The 23,086-nt window shown below is 37.3% G+C and overlaps 4 protein-coding genes across 6 annotated transcripts in view; 2 read left to right on the top strand and 2 right to left on the bottom strand.

The window, feature by feature from the left end:
- Positions 1–23: 23 nt before the first annotated feature.
- LOC105429069 (uncharacterized) lies at positions 24–3,856 on the bottom strand. The gene is made up of 7 exons (XM_089084510.1): positions 3,378–3,856; positions 2,295–2,677; positions 2,016–2,219; positions 1,483–1,649; positions 1,112–1,398; positions 748–980; positions 24–349 (listed from the first exon to the last, which is right to left on the bottom strand). Exons 2-7 carry the CDS (start codon positions 2,522–2,524, stop codon positions 175–177), a joined length of 1,296 nt encoding a protein of 431 aa, XP_088940636.1. The 5' UTR covers positions 2,525–2,677; positions 3,378–3,856; the 3' UTR covers positions 24–174.
- A 2,298-nt stretch (positions 3,857–6,154) lies between these two features.
- On the top strand, positions 6,155–12,114 carry LOC105429070 (uncharacterized). The gene is made up of 4 exons (XM_011641789.2): positions 6,155–7,521; positions 7,887–8,042; positions 11,047–11,150; positions 11,267–12,114. Exons 1-4 carry the CDS (start codon positions 7,116–7,118, stop codon positions 11,561–11,563), a joined length of 963 nt encoding a protein of 320 aa, XP_011640091.1. The 5' UTR covers positions 6,155–7,115; the 3' UTR covers positions 11,564–12,114.
- Positions 12,096–15,585, bottom strand: LOC105429120 (uncharacterized). The gene is made up of 2 exons (XM_089084607.1): positions 14,757–15,585; positions 12,096–14,437 (listed from the first exon to the last, which is right to left on the bottom strand). Exons 1-2 carry the CDS (start codon positions 14,986–14,988, stop codon positions 13,392–13,394), a joined length of 1,278 nt encoding a protein of 425 aa, XP_088940733.1. The 5' UTR covers positions 14,989–15,585; the 3' UTR covers positions 12,096–13,391.
- A 1,245-nt stretch (positions 15,586–16,830) lies between these two features.
- The window catches only part of kuz (zinc-dependent metalloprotease kuz), a 116,545-nt gene continuing 110,289 nt past the window's right edge, over positions 16,831–23,086 (top strand). For all 3 annotated transcript variants that reach the window (XM_011641793.3, XM_011641792.3, XM_011641790.3), the window contains exon 1: positions 16,831–18,174. In XM_011641793.3, the coding sequence (XP_011640095.2) occupies positions 18,105–18,174 (70 nt within the window). In that variant the 5' untranslated portion in view covers positions 16,831–18,104. The remainder of the gene's footprint in view (positions 18,175–23,086) is intronic.

Here is a 23,086-nt window from a genome sequence, read left to right as displayed (position 1 = left end):
ACGTGATTATCTTATTCATAATATTGTTTATAAATCGATAAATTGATACAAAATATCAACTATTGCAATTACATTATTGTAAATAATAAATTGCGTAAAAGATCCTTCCAAATAAAATTGTTATTTAATTCAGTTTTCTTTAAATTTTTTTTAAACTTTATAAAGCATCGATTTTTATTTCCTTCTCCTGCGACGTCTCTTAATCCTTTCCTTCTCAAGATCACACCCAGGGTAGAAAGAAGCGCAATCGACTCCACCTAACCCCAGTATAGACGCCTTCACAGAATCCAACATTGCCGACCATGGAGTTTTATGCAGCACTCTACTCGATAACCAACTCATGCCCAAGCTGAAAAAGAGGGCGTCAATTTTACCAGTTTAAGGACATAATTTTGCATCACCGACTATTGATATTGTATCGATCAATTTACGAAGCATAAATAAATTTGAAAATTTAATACATTCTAAAAATATGTGCGAAATGATATATGAAGCACAAATAAATAATAAAAATTTAATTATTTAAAATTAATCTTAAGAATATGCATAAAATGATATAGCATACGAATGTTCTGAGCACATTTTGAAAACATATAATAAATATATCATGTAAATGTTCTAAGAATATAAGAAATGATACACTATAATGATGTTTTAAGAACATTCTGAGAATTTATGATCAGTGATATATTATTATTTTGTGTTCAACTTATAAGATTCGTTGATAATTATTATTACGCAATTTACCTCCAAACGGGAATCCAAATCCTACGATCGTCGTTAGTTTCCTTGGAAAATTGATTATCTTCACATAATATTCTGCGCAAACAATTACCAGAATCTGCTTCGGCGATCATAACTGCTTCGATAGACTTTAAAACGCGAAAGGCTAGATCATTCAACTCTTCATTGCTTGCCACAGACGAGGAGAAAGAAATTATGTGTCGCTTAGTTAATCGTCTACTCATACCATTATTGTTCTAAAATGTGAAAAACACTTTTCTTGAAGTACATAAATAAAAATTATACAGTTTCTGTATTAAATATTTTCATTAGATAAACACTTTGAAAAATAATTGCACTTTTTTTATAAGATAGCTTTCATTAGTACCGTGCAATTCATCAATAACTGAATGAGAAATAGCCCAAATGCCAAGAATGCAAGCGCGGTGAGCGCGACTTCAAAAAAATCACTGATCGAAAGGTCGTGGCCTTTTCCCTTAGAGTAAGAGGGTTTATGTTCTTCTTCCTGATGTTCATGATGATTCGGCGGATAATAATATTCCTCATGAATGGATGGAAAGAAGTCACCATGATGTCCAAAGTGACTAACATGATGGTATCCAAATGGAGGTCCATAATGAAAATGATGTCCCGATGATGACGATAACATGTCATCTATTCGTGGAATGTACAAATATCATATCTCGTTAAGTATTTCTTGTAAGGTATTATAGTTTCGCAATAACTTTTGCAATCTACCGTTATGGGATGGTTCATAAATGCCCACTTTTCCATTTGATGGCATAGGAGCTTGCATTGCATAACCCGTCACCTCACCATCGAACTCTTCAATATCGTCATCTTGCTTCTTTTTAATCTTTTTATGGGGAGCGACGTGTCGATACACGTCGTTTAATGTAGTCGTTCTATTATAAATATGTCAGAAATTTAAAATACTTTATTATTATTATATAATATTCTATAGAATAGAGCAATAAAATTAGGAAGATATTACAAGTGTTAAAAGTGGAACGTATTTCTTAAATAATGTTTGCCTCTTAAATATTTTTAGTTAAATTTAACTTAACAAAAATTTAAATATTTATTTTTTTCAAAAATATTTTATATTAAATTTGTTAATAAAAATTTTTAATTAATAAAAGATTCCTTTCGTAAGGAAGATATGTTTTTTTTTTTTTTAATAAAATGTACAATATAAGCTTGTTTTTTAATTGACTTATTTTAATTCATTATTTGGATTATAAAAAATTTAAAGATTTCTAAATACTTACCGTTGCAACCAATTTTTATACTTCGAGCTTCCTTCATCCGCCAGAAGTTTATCATGTATCGTGACATTGTCATTGCCTAAGAAAGTGTGATGCACATTATTAGTTGGCAGAGATTCGGGATGTCGTTTCACTCTAGGAGTGCTCACTTCCTTGAAAATTTCTTCTGCCATATAGCCGTGACAAAGATATTCATTCATTCTTTTCCTAATTTCATGTATCGATTAATTTGACAGTGCCTATCCACAGTTTGTTGATTCTCAAATCAAATAATACGTTTACCTATGATAATCCATCTCATTTAACGCTTTGTCAAAAGATCCATCTACCGTTTCGTTTGCCGCTGTCTTGGAAACATTATAATTTTTATATGGATCGTTAAATAAAAATGATCCAGGTAAAAGATCCACGGAAAGTATGTCGTTTTGATTGATACAAAACTCGTTGCCATCGTCGAAACACTCTTGAGCCGATACCACATAAATTACAAAAAAAATTTCGAAGAGATACATAATTTCGTAAGTTTGTATGATAAATATTTTTCACTGGAAAAATTTTCTAGTGCTATTCCTGTTGTGCCACTGAGAGTTGTCACTGAAATGCGGAGATGGAAAGACTGTGACTGAAGAGAAGGCGACACGCTCTTGTAATAATCCGCTTCTCTGCTAGAAATAATTACCTTAACTGTAATATTGCCTTGACTGTAAAACTGTGTTACATCAGTACTATTAATAATTTCATCAAAAAAGACTACTAGATGCATTCAAATTTAATTACCAATTAAATTAATTCTCCAAAGTTAATGAAGATGTTAGATTTAATAATAAATAATTAAATTATATATAATCAAAAACATAGAACAAAATATTTAATGGATTTGATCTTTAATGGATTTAAGATCTGATATTTAATGAATTTAAACTTATTACAGGATTATGTTATGAACAAGTTTACACACATATTATTTTTGAATTATGTAGCTTATCTTAAAAATAGTATTTATTAAGTTATAATCTCAATTTAAAAAAAAATTATATTACTTTATTGAGAAAAATATCTGGTTGAAATGGACAAATCAGAAGAGTGATGATATATGAATATAATCAGAATTATATCAATAATGTCGGAATTCTGATTAACTCAACTAAAATTATAGTAGATTTAAGCAGCAATTTAGCAGATTTGAGCTGAAAATTCTGTTTCGTTCATCTCCTAACAGAATTCCAATTAATCCAACCAAACATTTTTCTCAGTATTAAATGAAATGTAATATTTTTAGTTTGAGTTATAATTAAAAACAATGAAGCTGCAGAATAAAGTGATAATATGCCGACATTAAAACTTAGAGACAAAACACCCGCATACCTGTGCGAAAAGCGGGTGGCACGGACATCTGTTTAGATTCATGACTAATCCTCCCGATTGGTGACAGCGCCCACCGATTTAATCCGTAATCCGACACTCATGATTAAATACGTTTATTAAAAACCACTTACAACGCTCTTATGAATGTTTCAAGAGCGGAGGGTCTGTCGGGACGTCCGCCCGGGTCGAGGTGGTAAGACAGGGTAATGGGGCCTTTGTTCCCCTGGGAACGCGCTCACCTGTCTAATATCTCGCGAGAGTGGCTATATCTGTACACACACCAAAAGCGGCCAGTTATACGCCGAGCTTACTGAAAATTAATCGCGCAGTTTCGAAAGAATCCTCGCGTCCCTCGCGTCCCGTCCTACCGACTGAAATAAACGTTTCGCACGCGATTATTAATGGTGTCGTGGCTGCACAACTGCCAGATAAAAATATACGAAAATTATATCTAGCTTCTTTTTTTTACTTATTTCTTGTTCATTGAAATATAACATTAAATATATCCCCTCGAGAAAAATTATATAATTAATTGTACGCAAAGAAATAAAGAAGATAATTTTGATGAATAAATTGGATATTACGATCTTCCATGATCTTTCAAATTTAATATTCTTTATAGAATGTTCTTTACAGAATGTACATTGTGAAATATTTTCAAGGGGACGTAGACGAAGATGCAATTCTTAATCGCTCATAGTCGAGTGTTCGCACTTCCCCTTTTGCGTGAACGCGACCTGCGGTGCGGTTTGTGCACGCGTGAGCTCACCCTCCTTTTCTCAGGTGTTTGATTGATCGTTTCAATTACGTGGCGCAGCGTGCATCAAACGTGAGAGTAAACTTCGCAGCGAGCAAATGGATCGTTTATTCGAAACATTTGCGGAGGGTGTACGCCTCCGTGGATGGCATATAAAGCAAACAAATTGCAAATAATTCGCCAAGTATTATCCAAGCGTATGCCGAATCGGAAGCTATCCACGTCAATCGGATCACGATCGCAAATAAAATGTAAACAATTTTTATCTTGTGCGGTCTTGTTACTTGTTAATTTTGATTCGCGGTTTAAAAAAATTTTTTTAAAAGCACGTAGTTATTAAGGAAGGTTTAGAAGGAACGTTTAAGCGTCCACGCTAGTTTCCAGGAAGTAATGTCCTCGGTCGTAAATTAACGTGTGCGTTGACCATGTCGTTACTTCCTCTTTTCGCACCTAAGACGCGCCTTAAGCGCATTTCACTTCACTGTATTTAAGATTCAATATTTGTCGCGATCGCAAGTATGTGTAAAATGTTCAACCCCGTGTATAATCAACATGCGAAAAAGCGTGTGCAATGCGAGACGAGCGAATTTATGTCTAAACGTAGAAATAACCCACTCATAATAAAGAAGAAATTGCGATTCAGAGTCAGAAAGATATTAAAAAATAATGAAATTAAAATAATTTGGAATCTCTTCTGTCCATATTATTTTATTTCCGATATATCTAAAAAAATTTTACATCATTTTTTCCAAAATGATTATTATTTCTTTTTCAAATTAAATCTCAAGTTTTATTATATTTAAAATAGAAAAAATTTTTTTTTTAATTGTAACTAACTCTCGATCGTATTTTAGAATTAATATAATTCATTGTATGATTTATATCGCGAAATTAAATTTTTTTTCAACATAATAGTTACGTTATCCAAATCTAAGCGAAGAATATTGAAAGGTTAATAATAACTGCGTTTCCAGAATACGACACTGCGTGCTGAGGTATATAATGTATATGAAAAGAATGATATACGTTCTTCCACAAAGACGAAATAACTCAGACGTGGATCGGGGAGAGGATCGATGACGAGGAGCCGCGCGGTAGAAAGGGCTCACAATCGCCATTGGTCCTTTTAGCTGCGGAAGCGTGGAGCCGAGTGGATTTACGGCGCGCAAGGATGAACATTGAGATTGGCACGGGTAGCCTGGAGACTAATGGACGCGCCATTCGCGAAAATGGCCGCCACACCATGCCTGTAAACAGAAATAGCACGATAAGGACTATCATCAACGCCGAATATTGAAATCTCGGATCGTACAAAAGGACGCAATGCGGAAGATATTATTTTTATTTTTATTTGATTATACTTCAGAATTTTTTAGTATTCATTTTTCAACTGTTGCCGAAAACTTGTCTTCTCTTGTGGGTTAAATTGTAAATTTTTGAAATATGAAAAAGTATATTAAATATATTGTTAAATTAATTCAGATTTTTGCGTAAGCAAAATTTACATATGTTTATTTACTGCATATTGTCACTAATGAATTGTGAAGTTATATCCATGAGAGGCCGAGTGTACCTAAAGAAGAAGTGTGACATTTCTGAAGTATAATGAGAACCACTGCGCGTAGTTCGCTAAACGCGTGAAGAAGTGTTTTGCGGTACTTTTTCATGATGTTCTTCATGTGGCAGAAGCGTTTATCCATTGCTAAAGCGCGAACAGGAAAGAGAGAAGCGACCATCGTTTTACTGGCATAAAGTTTCGAGATAGAGGGGTCAAAGAAGGCGGTTGCTGCGCGAGCACCGTGCGCGTTTGGGACCAATCCGAGATCTACCTTTTGATCCCAGATGAGCCCTTTTTCGCGACGGCGAAAATTCGCTAGTGCGCAAGCCGAATCGTCGAGTACAAGCACTTTTTTTCAAAAGAACCATAAAGCGCGTGAATGCCTCGATGAAAATATAGGAAATAGACTCATCGTATGAATTTGCAAAATTATTCTGCACCGATCGCATCCATCAAAAATACGATATCTTGATCGAAGTATTAGTAAAAATAATATATATTACACTAAAAACGTAACAATTTTTTTGTATTGTATAAATAAAATACATATTCAAAGTGACAAAATTGTCATAAAAAAACAAGTAAGTTTTTAATATATAATTCCATATATAATTTTAATGAAAATTGTAAATAATTTATATTTTCTCTCAATTTATATTTTCTCTCAATTTCATCTCAATAATTAATTAATATAAATCCGTAAAATAAAATTTTATATGCATCTGTTTGCATTTAATTCTCATGATATTTATACAGGTTTGTTAACAAAGATACTATTATATGTTAAATTACGTTGTTATATTTTGCAAATAATTTGCTCGCATAAAGAGATGGGAAAAATTTCACAAATAATACAGTGAAACTTGAAAGCTATTAGTTGTAAAATGGGAAATTTCAGCTATAAACTGCCGTAATCCCGTGATCCCTACTCCGATCAGAGATATCGGATAAGTGGGGGTTTCTAAGGTGCGAGATATTCTTCCAGCCTCACAGGATGACCTTCCCGTGGGGATCTGGTGGGGATGCTGGGAGGTCCTTCTCTGGACCACAGACACGTGCCACTTGTCATACTTTCGGAAGTACTTGCTTTCGGACGGTTCGAGATTAGTACGAGATCAGATGTAATCGATCGAAACGATAAACGCGTATTAAACTATCTATGATTGACTCGCAGATATTCTTTGTATATTTGTTAATTAAAAAATTGTTTAATTTTATTGTATGGTGATAAAAAATAATGTTTATAACCGAAGCCAAATAATTTATGCCAATAACTGTGAAATTAAAAGAAAAGAGAACGACGTAGAAAGATCATCGAATTATTTCAATCGGTATTAAATGTAAAGTGCGCGAATTTAAATTATTGCTGAAACATATGTCGTCGATCGAGTGAGATTAGGATCATCGATTGTAACCGAGATCGATGATTTTTTACAAGATGGAACTCTATCAAAACCGCGAGAAAATGAACGATGCCGTTTATGATCTTCGCCGAACACGATCGCTTCCGAGTGAAAACGAGGAGGCTTTTTCAAATAACATTGAGAGAGGCTGTATATCGCCGACTGTCAATCGAGAGTCTATTGAGTATGCATCCGATTCCAGCTGCGAAGGTTACAGGGAATTTCAGAAACAGACCGAGAGAAGAAATTCATCCCCGATCGCCGCATCGAGTGCTTTCACTATCGACAGTATCCTTGGAAGGAATGAGAAAAGAGAAACTTCGAGAATGAACAATTCTGGCGACAAAGAGGAAGATCAGGATGAAACGGAGGATAGGATAGAGGGGCACTTTGTCAAACCGACAGCGGTACCAGCTACACGTTCTGGTATATAAAGCATCATAAACACTTTCAGAAAATCAGACTATTCTTTTAAAGAATTTTTGTATCTGTGTGTGTATAAGAAACAATATAAATTAAAAAAAAAAATAAGAGAATTATTATATCAATGGAAAATATTGGATGTTATGTTTTACCTAAAATTTTAAAGTTAAAGATAAAGAGAAAGTTATAAGTTTCCATACTGTTTTTTTCAGTAACTAAACAAATAAACATAAATAAATTACATAGACATAGACATTATATTATATATTATTTTAAAATCTTGTCCAAATAGAACTTTCGATATATAAAGAAATTTCAAATAATTTCATAAAAAATAATTTTACAATTTAATAATTGAAATTTAATAGATATAGAAGGAAACTTGTATCACGCGGGACTACCGTATTCCGAAGGTGCATTATCTGATCCTTCTGCATATTCTGCAACATCACTCGCATCAGCCTCATTATTGTACAGTAGCTGGTTTGCTCAAACAAAGCCTGGACAGTTATTTGGTTTGCAAGGTAATCTCAAATTTTTGTATTACTATAATTTGTATTAATTTTATATTAATGTAATTTAATATTCATCTTTGTTCTTCATAATTTCAAAGAATCTTTGAGTCCAATTTAACTTATCTTTAGGAAACATAATTCACCATTGGAAAAATAAAATTTATTGCGTAAATATGTTTTTATGTATTACTCAATTCTTTTAAGTTTGGAAAGCGTTTAGTACTATTAGTTAATTACAAAAACGTACAACAAATGCGTTATAGATACATAGGCGCACAAATCTTCACGACGCTAGAAAGAGTGCTTTTTCTTTATGTCTGAGATACTAACGCCATCGGAAAATCGCGACGACAAAGAACTCTAATTATTATCCACTCGTAATAACTTACCGCCGTAATTCTATTTTCGCGAACAATGCCTAGAGAGGTGTAAGATGGGCACCCTCTTTCTTAGCCTCGACGAATATTGGATATTATACGAGGCGCCTGCGATAACAGCTTTTCGACACGCGAGGCACACATCAGTGGCCCAGTTGTTGCATCCCCCTGTTTTTGGCATGTTACTGGCGAAATATTAAATATTTAACCACGTAAAAATCACACATAATCAAATCTTGTGATATTATATTTTTCCTGTTGTTCAATGTTATGCATAATTTTAATATCCTATTAAAAATTTCTTACAATTTCCATTATTCTTATAAATATTAATTTATTTATATTTTATATTTATATTTATAATTTTATCAATATAATTACTTATCACTTAACATTATTATCAAATTAATCTAAATTTATAAAATCTAAAATGAAATTTCCACGTTATGAAATCATGTAGCAATTCTTAGTTGAAATCCCAAGTATTTCGCGGCTTTAAGATAAGATTAAAATCCGCCATCGCGTTGTTTCTTTCTTTCTGGCTACTATCCGCCATATTGTTAGGAGCCCATTTGTCAGCACCGTTGGTCTAACTATGTTCCGCGAAGGTGTTAAATGTCTCTGTACACTCGTAAATCTTGGTCCCGCCGGTTCTTCTTCTTCATCACCATGTACGTATTGTCCTTTCCAGTCATCTCAGCAATCTTTTAATTTTTAAGAAATCCGTAAAGTATGAAATTTATATATTTTGATCCGCTCAATTTTGATGCATAACAAAACGATTTTTGGAATTTTATATACAAATGGAATACAATTAAATTTATCATATTTAGTAAACTTATATTACGTGCCTTTTGCCTAGAAAAATGATTAGATATTTTAAGCTGTTACACTGACTAAAGAAACGAAACGCTTCTTAAACATTATTTGCTTGGTATACAATCGTAATCAAGTTTTTTATTGAATATAAAGAATCACGTGAAACGTTGAAACATTTAAAATCTATAAAATCAGCTGCAGAGTTTCGAATTTGCACAACAGTTAACGTAACGTTATGAATTAAGTGAGTTAGTATACTTTAAATACGTGAAACATAGATCTTTTCTTTGAATTAAAAAAGGAACATAATTTAATGATAAAATATATTGACATATTTTTAAAAAGTATTCTGCTGGAACTCTGAGTTTTTTTTTATTGTGAAAGTAAATATAATTTATATTTTAAATTAATAAAAATAAAATTTTCGACAAAGGATATAAGATGTCAAATTCTACAAACTGGTACAAACTATCAAACTGGTGAAAACTATGTCGTTCTCTATAGTCGTGGAAACGCTAGTAGGGTTCTGTAAAAACGCAAAGGTCTTGTACAAATACGCGACATCTATTTGTTGACTTTCCGTGTAAGGGCCGCCCGGCTAACCGGTGATTAAACACGAGGAAGGAGCAAAAAAGGTTTCAATTTCTATGAGGAAACATAGCGATCTTGGAAAGCGAGTCTATGCTATTTTCAGGGTTTAAACACATTGTCACTGAGAGAAAGAAAATTGTTGTTACATATATAAACGATTTAATCTCTATATATCTCATATTTATAATAATATAGCATTTTCAAATTAGCTTTACTTTTATATATACGTTATGATTTAACTTAATGAAAATCTGAATATATCTTATTTTTATTGACATTCATTTCATATAAAATAATATATTTATAATAAAATTATGCGATTTTTTATTATTTTACATTTTCAATGTTTTTGTAATTTATATGTAAAAATATATATAAATATAAGAATATTAAAAATAGATAATAATAAAAAAACGCATAATCGTATTATAAATATTATTCAATATAAAATAAATGATATAAAAGTAACTATTCGGATTTCCGTTAAATTATATAAGTAATATATTTTTACATTATTTTAAAAGTTAAATAATATTCTCGTAATATAAAGTTTTAATTTTTATATTTTTAATTTTTAATTTTTTAATATCAAACAAGAAAGAATGTATCTACTTACTTCGGCACACGGTAGTACTAAAATAGTTATTGTTGTTACATTAAAATGTCGCGCTTTGATATTTGCATCCTAACACGAATTATTCACGGATATTTACCAACGCGGTTAACAATCCAGCTATTATTTTAACGCATCTAATTATGTTATAATGTCTTATATCTGCTTTTCAAAGGAAATATGTAGTACTTCTTTGCACTACGATGATAATCGCATCCAAACGTTCTCCGTCATAAACTGTTTTCATAGCTCGTTACCGCTTCACCTCGATGATGTTGACTATAGGATGTCACACATTCCGCAAACAGTCCCACACACGTTTCAGAAATGTTCGATGATCCTAGACAGGACTCGACGGGTGATGCCTCGAAATCGTAAAGTGATAATTGAGCCCGAGCTGGCGAAGTTAGCCGTGCAATTAAGACACGCGATTAGAATATTAAATTTTAATTATCACGGCGATAAATCTTCGAAAGTGCCAAATTTGAGAAACTGTCAGAAATTTTAAGAGACTCTCACGTAATTAGTAATGACTAATGTAGTTGACATTATCGATCACGCGATGTGCAATAATTTTTTAGTGCGATGACGTGAGCATTGATTATTTTTGCAGCACCTAAACCGAGTGGCAGGAGGTCGAGAAAACCGGGTATCGATCGGAAACCACGTCAAGCTTACAGTGCGAAACAACTGGAAAGACTTGAAGCGGAATTTAAGGTACGATTCGCGGTTCCCCTCTCATTTGTGCAATCACCGCTCGTTCCAACCCCCCTCTCCCTCCCTCTTTCTTCCCTTTCTGCAAAATTTGCCTCATACAATTTTGACTCTCGCAGATCGACAAGTATCTCAGCGTGAGCAAGCGAATGGAGCTGTCCAAGTGTCTGAATCTCACCGAGGTACAGATCAAGACGTGGTTCCAAAATCGTCGCACCAAGTGGAAGAAGCAGCTCACGTCCAGACTAAAGATCGCGCAAAGGCAGGGACTCTTTCCACCGACGTATTTCCCGACCACCCAGTACCCTCTTCTACCGTACTACGCGGCGCCTTTGATGTTCGGGGCCCCTTTGTCGGATGACGCGAATTCTAGCTTGCCGACCCGACCCGTCGTATCGTCCTCAGATATCGTCTGACGCAGTGTAGACTCGAACTACTTGGTCGATCGTCGGCCGGGCGACCGCGAGGTGCAATAAGACCTTCTGATGGCCATTGCGACGTCCTCGGTGTTGCTTCTGCTTTTCTCTTTTTTTTTTTTACCTCACTTGATATATAAATTTAGATATTAATCGTATAATTTAAAAAAAATTTATGCCAAGAGTGTGTTAATTGCAAAGTGACTTCTTTCGATGATTATGAGACTTTTGAGATCACTTTTAAAACTCTGTTGTACATAAAATCTGATTAGATATTTATTTACTTCCGACTGCGGTTTTGTGCAAAATAGATTATGTAAATCTATGTAATAGATTATGTAAATCTGAATTTATTCGCGACTTTCTGCGTTTTTGGCGGAGGAAAAGATAAGATTGTGTTCAAGTAAAACAGTGGCATAGACTTTTATCAGCATAGATTTTTATCAGTTGTTTTCTAGATCGATTGTTTTTGTTGTATATAAAATGTGGTAATTATAGATTTATGTAACACCTACGGGGATGTATGAGAAATAGATGACTGGATTTACTCGTGATATTTTTTTCTCGGTAACCGAACAAGATTGCATTTCGACGATACTCATACAAGAGATATGGAGTCAGTAACTTCAAATCTCTCATACACGGTAATCATTTAGATCGATTTTGTTTTTATATGAAATATGAGGATTACGCATTTAATGTATATGGGAGAATGTGAGAAATGGACGAGCTCTGAATTTACTTGCGACTTTACACGTTTTCATGACAGGATTTCATCCGAGTGGCAGTCGTATGCAAGCGACGCGGAAACGACATAAACGACCGTACGGAAATACTATGCAGGAAACACGCGAAAATAATATGGAAACGATATGGAGATGACGTTAATACGGACGAAGTGCCCGACGTTTCACGCTCTTTATTTTTCAAGCGGCCGTCAAGAAAAGCTGCACTTGTCCTCGGAGATCTTATGCAACCAGGCACAAAGAAGCGATTTAATTGAAAGGCATAAAACGCGCCGGGGAGAGAAGCCTGCACTTTACCATCTTTAATAAAGAGCAGGATAAAAAGGAAACTCCTTATCGTTCTTTAAACTTTGTGACGGAAAATCTACGGAGAACAAGAGATGCAAGAGGGATGAGGAAGTTTTGTGCCCGATGAAATAATTATGTGTACGTAAGATTCTGATTCGAACTACTATGCATAGTTTAACGTCTTTCGCTTACGCCCGCGTAAATGGAACAAAGCTTACGCGGCAGAGTATAATTTATCGACGAAGAGATATGGGCCGGAGCCGCAGCATTACATGTGTTATCGAGGCGATTCGTATGCAACGTGCAATTCAAATATACACCCGAGTTAGGGTCGCGCATCTCCATGTAAAGTTTATGGGAGCGCCGCAGCAATGTAGCTTAAAAATGAAAAAGGCGTATCCTGAATTATCGAACGCACGCAAGAAAAAAAGAAAAACGTAAAAGTAGTATCGAGAAGAGAGAGGGTCTTTGAATAAGTACTCTCGCTTCTGCGTCAATAAAATATATTCTATGAGACGAAAGCCTTCTTCTTCTTCTCTTTAACGAAGAAATACACACGTGCGTTCTCGTTTTTAAATCATGCACGAATCTCCAGCTACGAAGAAAATTTGATGGGAAAAGTACGTAGGTAATAATTACAAGCTTCGATCGCAGTCGTTAATTATGAAGCGTTAATTATGAAGCGATAGAATGGAAAGTTAATGGTTCACGCGGTGTGCATATAATTATTCTTTCCGTTTGAGTAGTCGGGCATCAATTAGCCCGGGGGTAAGTTTCGTAAAATTCGTGACGTGTCAAGCGTTCTTCTCCCTGCAGCACTTCTCGTTCCTCGGCTCGCGTTTTTCCGCATTATCGTCGCGCCTGGCGGTCGACTTATCAGTCTCGCAGGCGGCATGCCGTCCCGCCGGGCACTTCGTCCGCGTCAACCTGGGAAACATAGTGAACTTCTTGCGCTTTTTCGTCCGCGGCACCGCGCTCGTGCCGGGACAGGGCGTGCCGGTCTCCCGTGTCCTCACTTTGACGGACGGCTGCACGATGCGCACCAGCAGTATCGGGCTGCAGCTCTTATCGAGCGTCGGGAACATCTCCGCGCGAAATTTATGAGCCGAAACTTGGACGCACTTGTCAGACTGCTCCGGCTTGGCGGCGGCGGCCGCGATCGCCAGTGTGTTCTGGGCGCACAAGTAACAGCAGCTCTTCGTGAAGTCCGTGAACGGCGGTGGCGGTTGCCCGGGCGCCCGATGATCCTCGACGACGACGTCATCGCGCGTCACCAGATCCGTGTCCACAGGATATACAGTAACACGCTCCTCGCGCTTATGCCTCTCCCTCTTTTCCCATTTCTCCTCCTCCTCCTCCTCCTTCATCGCCTCCATCCTCTTCCTCTCCTCCTTTTCCCTTTTTTTCCTCTCTCTTCTTTCCTCCCTTCTGATATCCTCGGCGTCCTTATCGGCGACTTCCACCGCTTCGTCTCGTTTACGACTTCTTCTGGCTTTCTTCGGGGCATCTCGATGCGGCATGGTTGACACACCGGCGATCGCTTCGTCGGGCTTCTCCGGGCATTCTTTACCTCGCACCTTTATTCGCTCGAGAAATCGTCTTGCCGGCCTTTTCAAAACGCGCTCGGAACATCTTTTCTTCGCACGGCAAAATGTCACGCACCATAGACGCAGCCTGGCGCAGGAGCCCGACCGACGTCTGCGTGACAAATCGATATTGCGCGTATCAACACCTTTATGTTTTTGATCCGTTTTCTCGATGTTTTTCGTCACGTGTCGCTGATTCTCTGTATTGTTGGCGCGCCGTTCGCGATACGTACTATGCTGATCCAACGCTGTCGCTGCGAATTCAATCTAAGGATTAATATCCTGATCCGATAATACTCGCGGAATGACAATAATTATGTATGTAATTATGAGATAGATATTATATTAATGCGAGCGGAAATGACGATTGCCGAGAGTTTCTCCGGAGTTAATTTAATTAAATCGATCCGTCCATTCATTTTCATACATCCCGACGCGGACGCCATTGTAATCGTTTTTGATGTATTAAGCTCAGATGTATTTCGGCTTTTAACAACGAAAAGAGAAACGATACTCGCAATACGGAGAATTGAAAACGGAAACGAGGTGGAAGCGCGCCGAGGAAATGGAGTTATTTTTCAGGTTGATTCAAAGAGTTGAATATACGCTGCTTACTACCAGATTCATATGTTGAGAAATACGCAGCATTTTGCGATAAATGCGTTTCGTATTCCGTTTGTGCATTTTTCGAGGCAGATATTTGTTCCTTAGGACGCCGTGATGGATGATCCGTGTACCGAGCGACATGCGCGGATCGATCCGTACTTATGGATTCATCCGAACTCATTGTCGGACGCATTTTCATCCAAGTGGATTCTTTTGGATTCCATTCGTTAAAGATTTAGGTAATTAGCGATTAAACAGACGGCTTCGATAGATAGCATAAATTTCGGTACACTGCTTCAAATTTTTGCATCTAATAAATTATTTCTTCCAAAGGGCCCTCTGAGAAACAAAGAATATTACATGAAATATGCAATTTTATTGACTCTCTTTTAATTTAACTTTTAAATTAATTTTATTTTTAACAGTACGTCACAATTAGGAATGATTATGTTCATGTTAGGTTAACACATTGCACTTTTGAATAAAAAATAAACAAGCGGAATAATAATGAATAGCTTTTATAATTTTATTCCGTATATCAGATTTTTACTTGTTATTAATAAAAAGTGGAATTTGTGCGGTTTCATCATATTTTATATTGAAATATTTGATTCACTAGTAAAATTTTTGAATTTTAACCAAAACTGTCAGCAATTTCGTTCATTGCTAAGAACTTTGCCGAGAAACGAGAGATCGTAAGGCTAACATATATTAAGGAAGCACGGACCTAATTTGTTAATTAAATATTTTATTATATTTTACTTTGAATACATTACGTTAAATATTACATTATAAGTATCATTTCCTGCGGTACTAAAAGATTCCTTTAAAAAATTAAATGAAATTTAATCGTTGCATTCTGCAATAATCTAAAATTTTATTCTAATGATAAAATTATATTTTACATTATAGGTTATAATTTAATATTAAATGATTTTATTTATTAATTCATTCATATTTTTATATTTATTAATAAAACAATTAATAAAATAATATAAAAAAATATAAAATGATTTTATTGTAATTATTATAAATAATAATTCTATATTATTATTGTTTTAATTTTATCTTGCATAAGGAATGCGTAAAGAATCTAATTATTTTCTATATATTTTAACGACATATTTCATTTATTTAAAGAAAAAAATTTATTTAAAGAAAAAAGAATGGCTTCAATAATAAAATTAAAATGTTAATATTTAATATTTTTGTTAGTATTTTTTTTTAATTAGAAATTTTTGAAATTAAAACTTACAATAATTCAGTTATAAATATGAAAATTTATATGAAAATTCCTTTCTATTTGTATTAATTTTGTTTTTAAGATATATAATAAATAAATTTCATAAAGATAAATTGTTACAAAATTACTAGTGAAAGAAAAAATATCCGATTGAAATTTTTAGGATTAACTTTCGCACAAGCTTTTTGTAAAAATGAAAAGAAATCTATTTATTTTATTACAAATTTCGCATTTTAAAGTGCAGACGCGATGCTTCATAGGAAATTTAAGAATTTTGATACATAGACATACATTTCATTTTTTAAATTTTTTGAAATTCAAGAGTTTTAATACGTAACATCCATTTCGTCATACTTTCCATGAAGTTTAAGAAATTAAATATTTATATTCATTTCTAAATAAATGGATTAATATTTATCTCGTTTTAACTTATTCTTTATTCTTTTTTTAGTTCAATTTCAATAATTCTTTTAATTTAATTAAAATTAATATTGATAGAAATGGGTATTGAGAGACGATTATACGTATGTGTGTGTATACAAATTCACACTTATCCCATTATTTATCATTCTTCAACCACCGATTGAACGAGCTATCTATCGAAACCCCAGCCAACATATAATATGTAAACAAACATTACGCAGAGATTTCTCGCAGAGAGATCGCCAGAGCAGCTCGAGCGATGTGTATGTTGCTATGTTTCGTGCGCAGCGGTGTCGCGTCAATGCCGTGTGACGTCACGCGAGAAGGCGCGATGGCGGCCGAGCACGGTGGTAGCCGCCGCCATCTCACGGTATGGTTTCTCGGTCGCCCAGAGACAGTCAGGCGTTTCGCATCGCGCGCACGCACGTCGTCGTGGCCAGAGAGAGGCGAAGGTGGCAGGACTGTGTCAGAGCGGCGACGGTGGCGACTGTTCGCGCGCGCACGACTTCCCCCCAGTCCCAGGTGAGCGTGTGTGCGTGCGTGTGTTTTGTTGCCGCGCTGCGATGCGATGCCGTTAAATATCGAGTCGTCGTCCTTGTCGCGCCGTGCGTGAAGAAACAAGCGGCGGCAGCCCCTGTCAGCTGTTTGCTGTGTGTGAGCACGAGCTGTTATCGGCGCGGAACGGAGCCGTGGGGAAAGCGAGACGGAGACGGAGTCGGAGCGGAGCGGAGCGGAGCGAAGCGAGCGAGCGAACGAGTGCGAGGCGCAACGCGTGAAGTTAGTCGCGGAAGTCAATCGACGAGGGGTGGACTGAATTCGTGTTGTGCGTGCGTGGGCGCGTTGCGTCGGTCGACGTCGATGGTCGTGGCGGTGTGTCCGCGTACGAGGCGCAATCCCGACAGGAAAATAATGGCGTAGACCTCGACCGCGCTCCGGAAACGAGAGAGAAAGAGAGAGTGAGCACGAGAGGAGGCGAGCGCGAGGGGAAAGAGGAGAGCGACAACGAGGGAAGAAGGCACGAGAAAGAGAAAGAGAGAGAGAGAGAGAAAGAGAGAGAGAAAGAGACGCGCGCCGCGTTCATATTCGTTCGTCGTGTCGTGGCGGTGGCCGTGTCGAGCGCAGCGTCCAATCGTCCGCCGCGTCGTCGTCCGTTCTAGCAGCGCGCGTCCTCGTCGCCGTCGTCCACGTCGATTATCGTCGTCGTTCGTTGCCGCGAGCGAGCGAAGCGCGAGGTAATTCGTCATCGTCATCGTCATCGTTGTCATCGCCGTTGCCGTTGTCGTGGTGCCCGAGACAAGTCGGTGGTGTGGTGCAGTGCCGTTGAAGAGCGAAAAGGAAAACGAGTGTGGAGAGAGCAAAAGGAGGAGGAGGAGGAGGAAGAGGAGGAGGTGGAGGTGGAGGAGGTGGTGCGTCTCGCGGATGAGAGCGTCGTTCCCTTTCTCGTCGTCCTCGTCGCAGTCAACCCTGTTGCTGGCGACCGCGCCGCGCCGCGCCGCGTCGCGTCGCACCGCACCGAGCCGACCTGAGCCGAGGTTTTTGTTTTTGTTTGTGCTGCCTCTTGCCCCGCGAGAGGAGGTGTTACAGCGAGGCCGACGCCAGGTATCCAGCGCGCGGCGTGTCCCGGCTGTAGCGGGGAATATTGTATTACGATGATCAGTGACACGTGCGGATATGTTCTCTTCCTGCTGCTGCTGCTGCTGGTGCCGTACATCGAGAGCGGTGAGTCAAAACTCCAGAATATTATTACCGTTATGCCCCCGGTGGGCACGTCCGTCGCCCCGCTCGTCTCGCCGTTGGGACGCCGTGAGGACGTGACTCGTTCGCGCGATCGTGTGCGTGCGTACGTGCGTACATGCGTGCGCTCGCCTATGTATACGCCTCTCGTGAATCATCATCCTTTCTTGAGAAGTCCGCCCGCCGCATGTCTCCACGCGCTCTTCGGAGCGCGATATAGCGCGCGGTCCCACGCGAAATGTAGATTTTAACTTCATTGTTCAGCCATGAGGAAAATGCTGTAATCGCGTTCGCGTAATATTATCTTCGACTCCGATTTTTTTTTCTAATTTACTCGCGGAAAGAGTATTGTCATTATTAATGATACCTGTTTGTTCGACCTTTTTATCTGAAGTTTTTTTTGCAAGCATCGTGCGAATTTGTAGTAAATTTTATTCATATCATGTGTAGCTTAATTGAATTATCAGTTGTATTACAAATTGATTTAATTGAATAATCAAGCTAAGTATGCATTGAATAAAATGTTTGTTCTGTTGTTTAAGAGGGCTTGCACAGAAAAAAATTAATTTTATCATAAATCAAGATAAATATTGTCACATATAAGCAAAAATACAATGTTATAATCTTATTAAAAATTTTAATCTTGAATTTATATTGCAATTTTGCTCAAGACTAATCTTTTATATGAAGATTATAATTCTTGCTTACACATGAAAATATATCTGTCTCAATACTAAAATTTTTCTAAGATTATAATATTCTTGCTTATATATGAAAATATGCAGTTTTGATTTAAAACTAATTTTTTTTGTGTTGTTAACTGAATGGCTCTTTTTTATCAAGCGCAAAAATCTATAAAGTGGGGCGACGGATGTCAAAATTTTTCTTTGACGTAATTATTAATGCATTTTATTTAAATGATAATAAATATGATAATTTTTATTCGTCATATTAACGACGTAATTCTTATAAAATTTGCCAGGCTCTAGAAACATTTAAAAATATGCAATAAATTATAAAAGAAAGTATGAAAAGACTCAAAAGGATGAAAAATATAAACAGTAACAAAAATAAAGAAACAAATATAATTAAATAAACAAAATGATCAATATATTTTAAAAAAATATTTAAATTTTTAGATGATTCTTATGCGGCTTCCAATAAATAATTGAGTCGAAATATAACTTGATTTATATTGTTATTTATATTGTATCATATTAATAATATAGAATATTGTGCAAATTTGATCATTCCTGTTTTTTGAATCAATATACGTATATCGTTTTCTTACCTTATTTAAATTCCTCGGAGAGATAAATATTTTCTTATTGCATAATAAAATATTCACGTTGTGCACGTGCTGGTTATTAATAATAAGCATCTTCTCCCAGTTGAGCGCACATTTGTGCTTATTTTACTATTTTTCATTATAAAATATGCCGATTGAAAAAAGTCATTTACGGATCTTCCCTTTGAATTTTCTATGTTATGTTTGGGGAAGATACGACACAATGAATTGTCATTTCCATCGGAATTTCAAACATATTATAAAAAACGTTTCGTCGAATACAATTCTAAAGTGAGTTACAAGCGAAAAAAGCATGAATCATCGTTATAATCAAATAACTTCTCGACATTTTCTCACAATCCTTGCAATGTAATGGGTTCTTTGTATCTTTATGCGTCATCTGATTGTTAGATTTTAGCGTTCAGAACTCGTAATTGTTATGTTCCCTACTCTGTTAGCGTTTTATTCGGAATTAATATCCAGATTTTTACCTTGGGTTCATCGCGTTGCTTTCAGAAACGATTCATTTAAACACGAGAGATCAAGTTGTTTTTTTTTTTCCTGACATATTTACCGTTTTAAACACGGGGAACTAATGTTACATCGCGGGATACGCGCGGAATATCACGTTTAATTTTGAAGTGGGAATTGAAGCACCCGCGTAGACCGACTCTCCTCGTACTTTTCCATACTGAGACGTATGATGGAAAATTAACCCCTTTGCCCCTTGCGCCCGGCGGACTCGACGGCAGAATTTCGCAACAACTGAACGCCCGCACGAAACAACGAGAATAATCCGAGAGTTGCAAAGGGTTCGTGCGCAATCGTGCGCCGAATCGTTGCGAGACGATTGCGAAAGTTCTCTTTCTCTCGTGTGCGAGTCGCGATGCGATGTGAATGGCCCTCGACGGAAGTTGCAATCAACGATCGCCGCTGCGCCGGACGATAGCTGTACGCACGATGCGTTCGCGCGCACGTCATCGTATTATTTACAATTACGGAGAAAAATAAAGCAAGTTTCCGCCCGCACGAAAATTTCTGCGCCATATTGGATCGACGATCGCGTCGATTTCCGGTAATTTCGCACGAGGTGTTTACTACCTGGAAAAATTTGAAATTCTCAGGGAATTTGTTTATACCTTGAAAGATCGGAGAATTCTCAGGGAATTTTATTAAAAATTAGGAGACTTTTTTGAAAGTGTTTTTTTTAATATTTTGTCTCTATTTTGTCTCTATGATAATCCGGAGTTTATTGACTGAATTTTTCATGTTAACAATGGACCCATTCACTTTAAACATTAGAACACATTGATTTTACTACTAATGATAATATGACAATATTAAAGATAATGATTTTGTGTTACATGCAATTTTATTTAATGAAGATAGATATTTATTTTAATAAAGCTTTATAAAAATTGAATTCTGCACCGGTTATGCATTATATAATTATGCATTATATAATTTTCTGTTTGTAAATAAATTTGACAATAAAATTTGAAAATTTTACACAATAAAATATTTAATTTAAAGTCCCTTTTATAGTTTTTCTTTTATATTTTTTTAAAATTTAATTATTGAAATTTGAGGGAATCTCAATTTCATTTTGTGATTTATAAACTTTTGTGAATGGGAAACGTTAAAGGCAATATTTGCACAATAAATATATATTTATTCATAAGATACATTTAAAAATATTTTCATTTTACCTGAAATTGTTAACAAATTGTTTTGAAAATCAGGGAATTTTCAGAGAATTTCTTTTCGGGTTAAATAGACACCTTGGGGTCCTATTTTTAAACATATTGCATATGAAAATCCTATAGTATATGTTTCATATGCGATATATTTCAAAAACAATGCTTCAGTTTCGCGAATCCAATTTATCGAAGCGCTTATTAAATTATTGATGCCATGCAAATGAGAATTAAATTAATCGACAGTAGTACGCAATTTCGGCACGACGCGTCTCGCGAATCTCGAGTTTTCTCAAGAAGGCACGTATCGGTGTCGTTTTGTAATACGTCGCGCAGTTCCGTCGCGTTCCTAACCGAGCGATCATCCGGAAGTGTTCGCGCGTGTAAGAATCTCGCATGTACGAGGCTCTCGTATTTCAAAGGATCTCGCATGCGCCCGGGGACTTCGCAACTGTGCCGAGGTTCTCGCGTTCGCGTGAAGAACCTGGCGTGCGCGAGGATTCAGCATTTGTAAAGACCACGTACGTATTGCGGGTGTCTTCGCGTGTGCAGGCGGCTTTTATACACAAATGACTTCGCGACGATAAGAGGGAATACGCTTTCCGTTCGTTCGGGGGAGCGCGGATTCGGGCCCGTCGAATGTACGCCGAATATACGATGCTCAAGGTGTAATATATCATGACGCGCGATATTTCTTCCGGAAACTGAAGCGAGACGTCGGTCGTCGCGGGCGCGGGTCCCTTCTTATCGAATTTAATTATCACCGATTTCCCGCTGCTTTTCGCGCGAGAGACGCCGGCCCGTCGTTTCGTAGAGAGCTATCGGGTTCTTCAGTTAATGAAAACCTCATGGAAAAGAGAGAAAAAAAGTATGTAGCACGATGGGTAGCATGATCTTTCTCAAAACGCTCACTTTTAGAGACAAACAGAAGAGGAGAAGGGGGAGGGGGGGGGCAGCGAGGAAACTCGAAAAATCGCTGGTTCGAGCAAAAGGCCGCTTTGGGAGGTTGCATTATGTCCGGAATATGAAAATGGAGTTAGGGCGGATGGCCGGGTCATTTCATTGTTCCGCGAGTCGCGTATCTCAAGGACAAAAGGTCGGTTTTCTTTTACGGACTTTTCAATTCCTCGGTGAACCACCTCCCCGCGCGCGGTCCATCCACAAACTTACTTCGCGAGATATCTTCAAGCGGGGCACGTTGCTGCCATCTTCATCTCGAAACGTTATACCGCGCGAGAGACGTGCGCCTCCGTCTGTCCGAATAACGTACCTCGGAAGTCAGGACCGTCAGGACCTTTTTTGACGTGATAAGAATTATACCTCTTCCCTTTCTTTCTCCCCTTTTCATCCCCCTGTCCCTCCGGTAATTGCGCGGAGACGATTCGTTCGCAGACGCGAGAGAACTTCGTCGAGGAACTTGGGCCGTGGAATTAATTCGCGTCGTTGGTAATCTCGACTACCATTGCCGTCATTGCCGCTGCCGCTGCCACCATCGTCGCCGCTACCACCATCACCATCGCCGCCACCGCCGCTGCCGTCGCCACCGCCGCCGCCGTGTCCGCCGCCGCCGCCAGTGCCACCACCACCATCCCTCGAAGATTGAGCTTAGTTTAGTCTCAGTTTCTGATTTCTAACGTAATCAAGCCGATATTGCGCCCGTGGTCCCCGTAACCACGCGCCGCATTCGGAACTTCCATTATTCCGCGCTGTGTCCCGAATGAGTCCGGAGTTTCGCCCAGACAGCATTTTATGTTCAAGGTCCGTCGTGTCTAGCCAAGTGTTTTAGGCCTGGCTCGCGCAAGACGACCGTAATTCGTAGATTTACACACAAAGTTTCTGAAACACTTTGGGATTCGGAACGAAACGCTCCTTGTCTGTCTCTTTCTCTCCCTTTTGCTTCCCTTTTCTCGAC

This window comes from Pogonomyrmex barbatus, unplaced genomic scaffold (assembly GCF_055798465.1).
Source record: "Pogonomyrmex barbatus isolate J1 unplaced genomic scaffold, ASM5579846v1 scaffold9, whole genome shotgun sequence".
NCBI lineage: Eukaryota > Metazoa > Arthropoda > Insecta > Hymenoptera > Formicidae > Pogonomyrmex > Pogonomyrmex barbatus.
This window is presented reverse-complemented; position numbering and strand designations above follow the sequence as displayed.

Bases quoted from the DNA above. Each gene is read 5' to 3' on its own strand.
- LOC105429120 (XM_089084607.1), bottom strand. From the start codon at position 14,988: ATGAAAATGCGTCCGACAATGAGTTCGGATGAATCCATAAGTACGGAT. The intron at 14,438-14,756 runs AACTCCATTTCC...TTGAATTCGCAG, and splicing joins TTTGAATCAACCTGAAAAAT to CGACAGCGTTGGATCAGCAT.
- LOC105429070 (XM_011641789.2), top strand. From the start codon at position 7,116: ATGATTTTTTACAAGATGGAACTCTATCAAAACCGCGAGAAAATGAAC. The intron at 7,522-7,886 runs GTATATAAAGCA...GAAATTTAATAG, and splicing joins GGTACCAGCTACACGTTCTG to ATATAGAAGGAAACTTGTAT. The intron at 8,043-11,046 runs GTAATCTCAAAT...TTATTTTTGCAG, and splicing joins ACAGTTATTTGGTTTGCAAG to CACCTAAACCGAGTGGCAGG.
- LOC105429069 (XM_089084510.1), bottom strand. From the start codon at position 2,524: ATGTATCTCTTCGAAATTTTTTTTGTAATTTATGTGGTATCGGCTCAA. The intron at 1,650-2,015 runs GTAAGTATTTAG...TATTTATAATAG, and splicing joins TATAAAAATTGGTTGCAACG to AACGACTACATTAAACGACG. The intron at 981-1,111 runs GTACTAATGAAA...TTCACATTTTAG, and splicing joins AGTTATTGATGAATTGCACG to AACAATAATGGTATGAGTAG.